Genomic DNA, 13,203 nt, shown 5'->3' with positions numbered 1-13,203 from the left:
GCTCTGGTTCACCAGAAGCGGCTTAGTCATGCTGGCCGCATGACCCGGAAGCTGTACGCCGGCTCCCTCGGCCAATAAAGCGAGATGAGTGCTGCAACCCCAGAGTTGGCCATGACTGGACCTAATGTTCAGGGGTCCCTTTACCTTTACCTTTTTATAAACGGACTTGGTTGTTCCTAATTCCTCCTGCCACCACCTTGCTGTGCTGATCCTCCTAGGAGCATCTGCTTCTCTCCATCCTTCCTGCCTACATTGCCTTGGAAATGAAGGCCGAGATCATCGAGAGGCTCCGGGATGGAGGCCAGGCCCAGCACCATCACGAGGGCACCAATAATTTCCACAACCTCTATGTCAAGCGCCATGAAAACATCAGGTACTTGCTTTTGACTCCATCTGTCATCTACAAGATTGCCCAACCTGATGTATGTGGATTAGGGCTGAACAACTGGGAGGTGGTTGGGTGAATCCCAATCCATCGCATGGTTCCACCGAACATCTTTTGTTTTTCTCTGCCTCGCCCTCTCGCAGCATCCTATACGCCGACATTGTTGGGTTCACGCTCTTGGCCAGCGAATGCTCCCCAAAGGAGCTAGTCCTCATGCTCAACGAACTCTTTGGCAAGTTTGACCAGATTGCCAAGGTGAGTAAGAGAATATCTTCCCTCTATAAATACCCTTCCCGTGCCTTAAAACAGTTTGTTCTCCTTAGATTGGAGTCGGGGAACCTGATGTTGTAGGAATACAGCTCCCATCACCCCTGGTCATTAGCCAGGGGCTGATGGGAGGTGGAGTCCAGTGACATGCAGGGAAATCTTGTACACAAGAAGCTGGTGTAAAATTAAGTTAAACTGGCATAAGAGTGTGCTATATCCAAACGCCAATCTGGAGCCGATCTGCTGGCTGAGCTGGACTAAGCTTTGCAGAGAGAAAACAAGCCTTTAAACAGAGTTAGAACACCCTTTTTTTGCAGGGTTAACTTATACCAGGTTCCCAGGTTACATGACCCAGGTGAACAGGTTTAGGATGCAGCCTAAACCCCCTTTTCCAGGATTTATGCCAGCCCCCTCCCCCAAATCCTGGGTGGTGCAGTTGTTAAGGGTGCTGCGATTTCTTAGAAGACCCCCCGCTTCCTATTCCCCTCCCAGAGCTACAATTCCCAGAGCGGATTAACAATCAGTGCCTTTCTTCAGGGAAATTTGGGGAAATTGTGCTGTGGTGGCCATAGAAACATTCTACCCCTCTGTGCAGAAATGGTACCCTAGCTGAGCAGCCCTAAGCCAGTGAGTCACGATGTGCACGTTGCCAAGGAAACCGAGATGTTGTCTCAGGTGGCAAACTTCATCCTCAACCCTGTTCCCTCTCAGGATAACGAGTGCATGAGAATCAAGATCTTGGGCGACTGCTACTACTGCGTCTCTGGGCTGCCTGTGTCGCTGCCCAACCATGCCCGGAACTGCGTCAAGATGGGCCTTGACATGTGCCAGGCCATCAAGTGAGTGGAGTGGGGGAGGCACCTGGCAGGTGAAATGAGAGGGTGGGGGAGGAAAAATTGGGGGAAGGATCCCAAGTCATGAATGAGGTCTGAGCAGCAGCAACATTGGAGTGCTCTGGTTTGGTACATGTGTCATTCAAGATCTACAACTCTATCCTTTAATGTTATATAACATATTGGTGAGATGCGGGTGGCACTGTGGGTTAAACCACAGAGCCTAGGACTTGACGATCAGAAGGTTGGCGGTTCGAACCCCCGTGACGGGGTGAGCTCCCGTTGCTCGGTCCCTGCTCCTGCCCACCTAGCAGTTCGAAAGCATGTCAGAGTGCAAGTAGATAAATAGGTACTGCTGTGGTGGGAAGGTAAACAGCGTTTCCGTGCGCTGCTCTGGTTCGCCAGAAGTAGCTTTGTCATGTTGGCCACATGACCCAGAAGCTGTACGCCGGCTCCCTTGGTCAATAAAGCGAGATGAGAGCTGCAACCACAGAGTCAGTCACGGCTAGACCTAATGGTCAGAGGTCCCTTTACCTTTACCTAACATATTGGTAAGCTATAATGTAAGCTATATATGTTTAAGGAAGTTTTTAATATTTAATGCTGTATTGTTTTAAACATTCGATTGGGAGCCGCCCAGATTGGATGCAGAAACTCAGCCAGATGGGCGGGGTATGTATATATAAATAAATAAGTAAGTAAGTAAATAAATAAATAATTTCCACAGATAATTCACCTTTAAAGTCCTAAATGTCCTGGGCCCAGGTTACTTCAGGGACTCTCTCTCCCAGTATGAGCCTGCAATCTCTAGATTAGTGGTCCCCAAGTTTTTCAGGCCATAAACTCATCCCTGGTGCTCCCCTACCCTACAAAAATATATTATTTAGAATAGTGCTTTGCATGGCCTACTAAGGAAGACAGTAACACAATAAAATTCAAAACAGTAACAATGAATTGCACGTTTATTCAAAACTATTTAGTTTAATTAATTCAACAAAATCAGTGAACTCGATACAGCGATACCAGCCATGACTAATGGCTACCTTTGAACAATTTAGAATTGTACATACGAATGTGACCAAAGGAAAGAGCTCTGGAAGCAACAAGAGCCATAAAACATTGCATATGAACAGAGGAAGGTGTTTTGCTCTAGCTCTAGCCTGGCCAATCATGAATAAGAGATCAAAGCACTGGGAGGGACCCACCTCCAGTGCCCCACTGCCATCCCTTGCCTCTTAGTGCCCCCTAGGTAATCCCACCTCCGGGGTGGAGACAATACCACCCACTTTGAGAACTGTAGCTCTGGATAAGACTTCTTCAACCTGATGCCCACTTACTCATCTCAGATCTTGTTGGACTCCAACTCCCATCAGCCCCAGCCAGCATAGTCAACAGGCAGGGTTTATGAAAGATGTAGTCCAGCAACATAGAATCATAGAATTGTAGAGTTGAAAGGGAGCCCAAGGATCTTCTGGTCCAGCCCTCTCTGCCCAAGGTGGGGCTCAAACTCACAACCCCAAGATTAAGAGTCTCATGTTCTACCAACTGATATTTAATCACTCCCTGACCTCTGATATATACTCAGAGTCGCAAAGTGATTTCATGCTCTTTATTCAGCTCATAGTGGTGAGGAGGAATGAATGAAAGTCCCCTCAAAGTATCTGCTTTATATACATTATTTACACAATGATTGGCTAATTCTGGAATTCTACTGTAAGCCAATCAGGTTGTGGATTCACTTATATCTGGAGCATGATTGGGTGGTTCCTGCCAACCAATCATACTGCTGCATTGTTCTAGGACCAATCAGACTGCTTCAGTTTGGATCCTATTCAACTCAGTACATAACAACCTCTTTTAAAACAGGCTAGTAGAATGTTACTGACTTGACAGGGATCTTGGGCTTGGCAATTGGAAGGTCAGTAGTTCGAATCCCCACAACTGAGTGAGCCCCCTTTGCTCTGCCCCAGCTCCTGCCAACCAAGTTTCAAAGCACACCAGTACAAGTAGATAAATACAGGAAGGTAAACGACATTTCCATGTGCTCTGGTTTCTGTCATGGTGTTCCGTTGCACCAGAAGCGGTTTAGTTATGCTGATCCGTAACCCGGAAAGCTGTCTGTGGACAAACACCAGCTGCCTCGGCCTGAAAGTGAGATGAGCACCGCAACCCCATAGTCACCTTTGACTGGACTTCACTGTCCAGGGGTCCTTCACCTTTTACCTTTTGTGTTGTTGTTTAGTTGTTTAGTCATGTCCGACTCTTCATGACCCCATGGACCAGAGCACGCCAGGCACTCCTGTCTTCCACTGCCTCCCGCAGTTTGGTCAAACTCATGCTGGTAGCTTCGAGAACACTGTCCAACCATCTCGTCCTCTGTCGTCCCCTTCTCCTTGTGCCCTCAAATCTTTCCCAATACCAGGGACTTTTCCAGGGAGTCTTCTCTTCTCATGAGATGGCCAAAGTATTGGAGCCTCAGCTTCATGATCTGTCCTTCCAGTGAGCACTCAGGACTGATTTCCTTACGAATGGATAGGTTTGATCTTCTTGCAGTCCATGGGACTCTCAAGAATCTCCTCCAGCACCATAATTCAAAAGCATCAATTCTTCGGTGATCAGCCTTCTTTATGGTCCAGCTCTCACTTCTATACATCACTACTGGGAATACCATAGCTTTAACCATATGGACCTTTGTCAGCAAGGTGATGTCTGACTTGCTATTTTAATTTCTGAAATACTGTACGGAGGTGTGTCCCCCCCCCACACTTTTAATCGCTTCCATTTAATTCTTTACTAATTTGGATCAGGCATTTTTAATAAAATGCAAACTTATATTGTCCTGTTTGTCCTCTCACAAATAGGAAGCTGCGTGATGCCACTGGAGTGGACATCAACATGAGAGTTGGAGTCCATTCGGGGAACGTCCTGTGTGGGGTGATTGGGCTCCAGAAGTGGCAGTACGACGTCTGGTCCGATGATGTGACGCTAGCGAATCACATGGAAGCAGGAGGTGTGCCAGGGTGAGGGAAGCGACATGGTGAGAGGGAATGATCCACTTTCGTCCAGCAAAGCATTTGGTTCTTGCGTATGCAAGATTGGATGCTGCCCCCTAGTGGCCTAGCAAGGAATCTCAGCAACAACCCAACAAATACAGGGGTACCTCCGTTTATGAACTTAATCTGTTCCGGAGGTCCGTTCTTAACCCGAAACCATTCTTAACGTGAGGCGCGCTTTCATTAATGGGGCCTCCTGCTGCTGCCACGCCGCCGGCACCCGACATCCCCTCATATTCTGGGGCCAAGTTTGCTACCCAGAACACCTACTTCCGGGTTAGCGGAGCTTGTAACCTGAAGCATTCGTAAGGAGGATGGTACGTAACCCGAGGTTCCACTGTAACTGATGATACACATTTTTTACTGTGTTGCTATTTGTGGGACAGCGTGCCCCTGAGTTATTGTATAATGAACAAGTGGCCTCTGTCCGTCCATTCTGTTGTACGGTGGTACCTCGGGTTACATATGCTTCAGGTTACAGACTCCGCTAACCCAGAAATAGTACCTCGGGTTAAGAACTTTGCTTCAGGATGAGAACAGAAATTGTGTGGTGGCGGCACAGCAGCAGCAGGAGGCCTCATTAGCTAAAGTGGTGCTTCAGGTTAAGAACAGTTTCAGGTTAAGAACGGACTTCCAGAACGAATTAAGTACTTAACCAGAGGTACCACTGTATACATAGATAGGACTCCATCTGCCATCTGGGGTGACCTCTAGTGGTGCGTGCTGGGAAATGTCCTAAAAGGGGGGAACTGTACCTCTGTGTCCTTGGCTGCCCTCTTCTGTATCCATCTACATTCCCATCTCTTTTCGCTTTCAGGAGGGTTCATATCACGGAGGCCACGTTGCTGCACCTGGGTGGTGCTTACGCTGTGGAGGAAGTTTGTTTCTGGCCACGAGACTCTTACCTGAGGGAGAACAAAATCAAAACCTTCCTGGTCGTTGACCCCAGGGTGAGGAGATCTGCTTTGAAACTGGAGGTGGTGCATCCACTTTTTAGGGGAGAGGGAAAAAAGGAAAAAAGCTTCACCTGGACTTCCTAGTCTGTGATACATAGTTATCAGCCAGTTTCCATCACTTCTTGGGAAAGAGATTGAGATGGTTGTGGTGGAGCAGCTGCAGGTATACTTTGGTGAAACTTACTATCTAGACAAACCTTTCCCAACCTCAGGTCCCCAAATATTGTTGGAATACAACTCCCATCATCCCTAGCTAGCAGAAGCAGTGGGCAGGGATGATGGGAGTTGTAGTCCAACAAGGTGGGACCCATGGTTGAGAAAGGCTGGTGTAAACCCATATTAATCTGATTTCAAACCTGGTCGCCGTTATCAATGATCTCTACTACGATAAGGACATTCTTGCTTCTTTTCCTGGATCTCCCCACAGCTTTTGACAACACTGGCCTCGGTATCCTCCTGGATCGGCTTTGTGAGACAAATGTTCTAGGGCTGCCATACATCCAGGATTTCCTGGACATATCTTGGTTTGGCCATCGTAAATAGCGTTCAGGTGGAATGTGTGAAAATCAGTAAAAATGTCTGGCCACCCATATGGTAAATTTCCTTTACCATAAAAGCTCAAAAACTTCAATTATTTTGGAGAGTTTGCAGAAAAAGCCCAGGAACTTTGCCCTCCCCCCCAAAAAAAGCTCAGCACTTTTGAAATATGGCAACCCTATTGGCAGGGGTGTAGCTAGCTGCTCTGGCACCCAGAGCGGTGGGGGCGTGGCGAGCCACCTACGGGGTGCTGCGGCGAACTGTGCACGGGGGATGCCGGGGCGATCTATGCACGGGGGCAGCGTGGTGATCCGCCAAGGGGGACCGATCTCAGGGCACACTTTTGTCCCCCATGCTATGTAGCATCGATGTGAAGCCGTTAGGAGCTGTCATTAAGGGATATGGAGCAAAGTGTTGCCGGTGTGCTGCTGACACACAGTTCGATTTCTCCATAACACCTGAATTGGGAGTGGCTGTGCAGGCTCTAGACCAGTGTCTAAATACAGTTGTGGGTCCCTCCACCTCAGGCAGTGCAATGTGTTGGCCCTCAGTGCGATTGTGTCATTGTATGTAGTCCTCGATATATGGATGCCTCTGGCTGGGGTTTGGCACTCAGGACTTCCACTTGCTCCTCTGGTTCCTGTTGTCTTTAGGCTGAAGAAGAGACCTCCAGTGGCACCCTCTCACCTGCGCCAGGTGAGGGCTACAAGATGAGGGCCCCAGCGCGGATGACTCGCTACCTGGAGTCGTGGGGGGCAGCCAAACCCTTTGCCAACCTCAAACACCTCGACAACCTCCCCGCAGAACCAGCAGGGTTTGTCAGGAGCAACTACTCGGTACGTCCAGCAGGTTGTGCTCATGTCATTGCAAGGACATGTGCCGAGAACCCTCAAGCCATTTCAGCTGCCCCTTTTCTTTTTATATATATTTATTAATTTTTTAAACATATCATTTCCAACAATCATTTAACATAATTTCATATCATATACAGTTTTTAGACTTCCATCAACCACATCTGAAGATTTTTCAATCTTTTTCACTTGATTTACATTTCTTAATTTCTCTATTACCTTTAATAATCTTTAACTAATAACTCTCTTCATAATCTTCCTTGCAATATTTCATATAGTCCTCCTTACAAAACTTCTTGCAGTCCTGCTAGCGTAATCTGCTGATTACAGTTGCTTTTCAAATAGTTCACATATTTATTCCAGTCTTCTGAGAATCTCTGGTCCCGCAGGTTTCGAATCCTTCCTGTCATCTTATCTAATTCTGCATAGTCCATTAATTTCACCTGTCATTCTTCCTTCGTCGGTAATTCTTCTTGTTTTCTGAGCTGCCCCTTTTCAGCTGCCATGTTTATTTTGGCAAAACGAATTACGGAGAAGCTTCTACTGCTCTCTCTGGTCCATCTGAGCTTACGTGTAAAGGTTCAAAAGCATGTTTTTGGACAGGATAGCAGAAATGAGATTATCTTATCAACCACACTCACACGGCTTTGAAGCAAGAATCAAAATGCAGTGCGTGTTAAAAGCTCACAGGTTTCTTATTATCATTGTTTCATTGCATACCTATTCCTTCCTTCCTTGTTTCATTGCATGCCGGTGTGGTGTAGTGGTTAAGAGCTGTAGACTCGTAATCTGGTGAACCGGGTTCGCTTCCCTGTTCCTCTACATGCAGCTGCTGGGTGACCTTGGGCTAGTCACACTTCTCTGAAGCCTCTCAGCCTCACTCACCTCACAGAGTGTTTGTTGTGGGGGAGAAAGGGAAAGGAGAATGTTAGCTGATTTGAGACTCCTTCGGGTAGTGAAGGAGCTCAATGTGGCATGCATCGTTCATCTCCTCCCCATTTTATCCTTACAACAGCCTTGTGAGGTAGGTTAGGCTGAGAGTGAGTGAGTGGCCCAAGGTCACCCAGCAAGCTTCATGGCTGAGTGAGGATTTGAACCTGTATCTTCCACATCCTGGTGCAGCACTCTAACCACTTGTGGGCCAGGACTGACAGACACAAAGTGCTTGTCTGCTATTTGCAGTTCTGCATTCAAGCACCAAATGTAGGGTTATAAAGGAAGGGGGCAGGGGAAGGTGTTGGAGTTCACAAGTACTTTTTACATGGGGTGGGTATTGATAGTGGAGGATAAGAAAACCATCTCACTGCCGCACATGGTTTTCAGAAGCATGTCTTAAAACCACAGTTGCTTTGCTGGAAATGTCGCTCTTTGGGGGGGAACCCAGCTGCCACAATTTTCTTTTCAGCGTTTTGAAAAAAATAGGGAGGAGAAGGTAAACGGCAGAAGTTTCAAAGCACCTTTCCTACGGCCATTGAGCTCTGGGATAAAATAACCTCCTCACCTGCTCATGTGCTTCTGGGAACCTCTGTTTTGGGGGGGGGGGAGTGCTGTAGCTCATCTAAAGGGGAGCACATTCAACCCCTGGCTTCTCCAGGTAGGGCTGGGAGACACTCCTGTCTGAAGCCTTGGGGGGCCTCTGCCACCCACTGCAGACAATACAGTGGTACCTGAGGTTATGTACTTAATTCGTTCCGGAGGTCCGTTCTTAACCTGAAACTGTTCTTAACCTGAAGCACCACTTAAGCTAATGGGGCCTCCTGTTGCTGCCGCGCCGCCAGAGCACGATTTGTGTTCTCATCCTGAAGTTCTTAACCCAAGGTACTATTTCTGGGTTGGCGGAGTCTGTAACCTGAAGCGTATGTAACCCGAGGTACCACTGTACTGAGCAAGATGGACCAATGCTTTGACTCAGTATAAGGCGGCTTCCTAGGTTCCATTTAAGTACATGGTGTAAAGACAGAACAGGGGGAAGCAGTTGTGTTGCAGATTCAAGGTGGAAATGGCAGAGACTTCAACTAGAAACATGAATTGGACCCAATGTACCGTATTGGCCCGAATATAAGCCACACTCCCCCCCCCCCAAATTCCAATCGTTAAAAGTTAAAGTGTGGCTTATATTCTTGACCTTATGCCGCCAACAAAGCGGCGCAGCTCCCCCTCCCTGAAAGCAGCCTTGGGAGCGTAGGGCAACGATGCCTAGCTTGCCCGCCGTTCCCAAGCCTCCCCATAGCTGTCAGAACGAAGGGGGGAAGGGGGGGAGGCTGCCGGCAAAGCAGTGCAGCTCCCCCCCCCCCGAGCAGCTCAGAAGCGCAGGGCAATGGCGACCATCCAGTCCACGGCTCCCAAACCTCCCCCCAAGTCGCCAAATTTTTAAGGTGCAGCTTATTTGCCGATGCGGCTTATATTCGGGCCAATATAATCGGGTATTTGCAGGAAGTGTGGAAAATGAGGGAGGAGGTGCGTTAGAAGTGTCTTTTTCTAGACTCTCACAACCCCCCCCCAAAAAAAAGTCAAAGGCATCCACAGAAAGCTGCCCAGATTTTCCAAGGACAGGAATTTCGCAGGAGAAAGTCTGGGACAGCAGCTGTTTCCGGTGAACATTGTATGGATAAGGGGGGGGGATTAAAAGGCACATGAGGGATATGCATTTCACATTAAGTGGAGGTGTGGACGGGCCCTTAGTCGTCTTCTTTCTGTTGCTAGATGCTGCCAGTTGCATGAGAATCAGGGCCTAGCTAGATGCCATGCCCTAGCCACATGAGAGAGCATCCACTTTGCTTCTGAAAGGTCCCTCCCCAGCTTTTCCTGGTGGGTCTGGTAATTTCCCCAGCCTGAAACCCCAGAGATGCATTTCCAGTCAGTGTCAAGAACCCCGATCTAGGTGAGCCCCATAGTCTGACTCAGTATAAGACATCTTCCTGTGTGGGCCAAAGGCATCATTAGCAATGAGGTCAGAGGAATTTGCAAATGAATGGCAAGTGTGGGCACCCATCTCCTGCTGCAGGAGGAAGGACAATGGCTGAGAGGTAGAACATCTGCTTTGCACGCACAAGGTCCCAGGTTAAATCCTCGGTGTCCCCAGATAGAAATGGGAAAGATTCCTTGTCTGAAACCCTGGAGAGCTTTTTCCAGTCAGTGTAGACAGTATTGAGTTAGATGGTCTGACTTAGTATAAGGTAGCTTCCTACTTTTCTAAATCCACTCTCAACTAAAGGAAGAACCTTTAGCAGTCCCTCTGTAACAGGAACCCCCAAACTCGGCCCTCCAGATGTTTTGAGACTACAACTCCCATCATCCCTAGCTAACAGGACCAGCGGTCAGGGATGATGGGAACTGTAGTCCCAAAACATCTGGAGGGCTGAGTTTTTTTGGGGGGTGCCTGCTCTATAATACGAATGTGCTCTAGCTGTGAGATGAATATTGCAGGCTGTCCATTTGGCAGCACTGTCTAAGGGAGCTTCCAGGCTGTCATTTCAATCACAAACCATCAAATTCAGGTTTCCAAATTAAAGTTGATCTGGAGGATTTGCCCCACAAACCTACTCTCCCCCTCCACAAAAAAAAGAAAAGAAAAAAGGATTAAAGGATTGTATTATTTTGCAATAAGGAAAGTGATAGGAAATTGCACCGGAAAATGTGGGATAAGGTTTGCTTGATTTAGCATCCTCTTGTTTCCCTGCAAACAATTTGCTCAATAAATACCGTATTTATTGCTCTATAAGACTCACTTTTTCCCTCCTAAAAAGTAAGGGGAAATGTGTGTGCGTCTTATGGAGCGAATGCAGGCTGCACAGCTATCCCAGAAGCCAGAACAGCAAGAGGGATCTCTGCACAGTGATCCCTCTTGCTGTTCTGGCTTCTGAGATTCAGAATATGTTTTTTCTTGTTTTCCTCCTACAAAAACTAGGTGGTCTGGCGCATCTTATAGAGTGAAATATACGGTATTTGACACTGTCTAGCTTCCATGCAAACAAATTTGGATGGATGTTTGGCTCCCTGGGAGCATTCAGGCTCTCAGCTGTGTCCCTACAGTTGAAGGCAACAAGTGTTTCTGTTTCCTTGCAGGAGATCTCTCTGGGGTCCTTGAACCAGCAGAAGACCTTGGAACGGTAACAGGGGGGGTATCTTGTTTAGAGGGGGAGAGGAGGAAGAGGCCGACAAGCAAATAGATTACTGAGAAAAGAATGGGGTGGTGGGGAGAGGAAGAGATAGAGCAAAAAGTACATTGTGTCTGGTGTTATCACACTGTGGATTAGAGCCAGGATGTTGCGGTCTAGCTTCCTTCTGTGGGTACTGTGATGTTCTGCAGATCTGTGGGGCTAGAGTTCTTCCATGGCTAGAATTGCATGTTAGGCCTGTGGCTCTGACAGCTGAAGAGCCACCAGGGGATGGAATGGGAATCTAATGGAATCTGTCACAATTCCTTAGGCTTCTGTTGTCAGCTAGGTAGGTCTCTCAATGTATGTGAGCCCTAGAACTAGGCAAGGGTGCTCTGGGGCCACCTAAACCACCCCTCGTCTGCAGTAAGTTTAGTGGCACAGTGGAGAGCTGCAGAATTAATCTTGGGAGGGGAAGCAGTGGAAAGCTGGCAGACAACTGGGTGAACATCCTGTATTGACCAGACACCTCATGGTGTGTGTGTTTTGGAGTGGAACCTAATGCTGGTGTTGGACCATTCTACACCTCACCTGATTCTGAGATGCTAAGCCACCCTTTCCCAGCAGTGATGAGCTCCAGAGGTTTCTGGACTCCAGCTTCCTTCATCCCTGGCCACTGGCTATGCTGGCTGGGGCTGATGGGAGATGGAGTCCAGTAAAACCCAAAAGGTACCAGATTGTGGAAGGTTGTGCTAAACACTTCCTAAAGCCCCTCCTATTTCCTGCTGAGTTGAGGGGAGGAATGTTGTTGTGACTTAAGAGCCCTGCCAGAAGTGGGGTTTGCAAGATGTGCGGACCAGTGTGCCATGGTGATGCCAGGTGACGGACAAGTGAGTGGCCCCACCCATCTCTCAAGATATGGGGGTTGGGAGAAGTGAGGACCTGGCCTGCCAGCTGGTAAAATACCCCCCACTTCCCCATCTTAGATGAAGAAGTCCAGTTGCTTACTCAGTCGTGCCCTCTGCTGTCCATTTGTTTTATTCTCTCTGTTGTGCTGTTTGGGCATTTCACGCTGCGTTTCTTTGATTTCTGTGTGATTCCTCAATTCTCTGCTCACTCTTTCTCCTCTCCTGGCTGTCTTACAGGGGGCGTGCCCCCAGGAGCCCAGATGAAGACCTGGAAGGAGTGGACGAGAAGTTCTTTCAGCTCATCGAACAGCTTAACTCGCAGAAGTGCGTCAATGAGACTGTGAGAGGGATGGGGTGGGGAGAGGAAAACGGAGGCACAGGAGAGAAGGGGGGATAATTACAAAATCAGATGCAACAGAGGAAAGGCCTAGCATGAAATAATGGCACACAAGAGGACATTTGGGTGAGTGCAGCTTGTCACGTCATTGCATTGCAGGAATAAGAGGAGCTGCATCTTCAAAGTTTCTGCTTCCTGCACCACTGCTACAGGAGTCCTGTTTCCTGTGGCAGTGGATCATACATAGCAAGAAAAGCAAAAAAGTAAAGAAAAGGAGCAAAGGAAAAGGAGAGAAGAACCTACCTCTTCTCCCCCAGTCACAAACAGCGCGAGGAACCAGTTCGCCTGCTGTTTGTTTTTACTGAGTTTTTGATATTTTGTTGGCAGCCTCCCAGAGTGGTTGGGGCAACCCAGTCAGATGGGCGGCATATAAATAATAAAATTATTTTATTATTAAATCGTTACTATTAACTGTTTCCCAAGCCCTTTACCTATCTACTATTACATGAGATACCCAACGCCTCCCGTATGCTACTACTGTAAAACAACCATGCCCGTCTCCCTGTTTGACTATGAGTTTGTGGGTTGCAAAGGAATCTGGGGCCAAATCTAATCTCCATTTTAAGGAGAGGTACATGGGCGGAAGCAGGTGGGAATGTTGCCCAAGGAAAAATCTCCCATTTCCCCCCTACACTTCTCCCCTGCAGGCAATGGAAGGAATCAGAAGATTTGAATCGCATCACTCTGTACTTCAAGGAAAAATCCCTTGAGAAGGAGGTAAAGGACTTGGGTGTTCTTTTGTTTGTTGAACGCTCCAATATGAAGTCAGGCTCACCGCTACCATTAGGCAGAGTGAGGCTTCAGGTGGCAAACGTAGGAGGGAAGCAGGGGCAGCCCTCCTGTTGTTTCTTGGTACTGAAATAAGATTTGGGATTCACTCCCGCTGGATGTAGTGATGAACGGCAACCTGAACGGCTTT

At 47.9% G+C, this 13,203-nt stretch overlaps 1 protein-coding gene across 3 annotated transcripts in view; it reads left to right on the top strand.

Moving 5' to 3' along the window:
• Positions 1-13,203, top strand: part of ADCY4 (adenylate cyclase 4) — a 74,900-nt gene that overhangs the window by 35,471 nt on the left and 26,226 nt on the right. For all 3 annotated transcript variants that reach the window (XM_082195753.1, XM_082195752.1, XM_082195754.1), the window contains exons 6-14: positions 219-373; positions 529-640; positions 1,364-1,491; positions 4,347-4,505; positions 5,356-5,488; positions 6,685-6,867; positions 10,948-10,991; positions 12,125-12,211; positions 12,932-13,001. In XM_082195753.1, the coding sequence (XP_082051879.1) occupies positions 219-373; positions 529-640; positions 1,364-1,491; positions 4,347-4,505; positions 5,356-5,488; positions 6,685-6,867; positions 10,948-10,991; positions 12,125-12,211; positions 12,932-13,001 (1,071 nt within the window). The remainder of the gene's footprint in view (positions 1-218; positions 374-528; positions 641-1,363; positions 1,492-4,346; positions 4,506-5,355; positions 5,489-6,684; positions 6,868-10,947; positions 10,992-12,124; positions 12,212-12,931; positions 13,002-13,203) is intronic.

The sequence above is a fragment of the Podarcis vaucheri genome (assembly GCF_965113315.1).
Source record: "Podarcis vaucheri genome assembly, chromosome: 13".
Classification (NCBI taxonomy): domain Eukaryota; kingdom Metazoa; phylum Chordata; class Lepidosauria; order Squamata; family Lacertidae; genus Podarcis; species Podarcis vaucheri.
The sequence above is the reverse complement of the archived record's forward strand: the minus strand, read 5'-3'. Positions and strand labels throughout refer to the sequence as shown.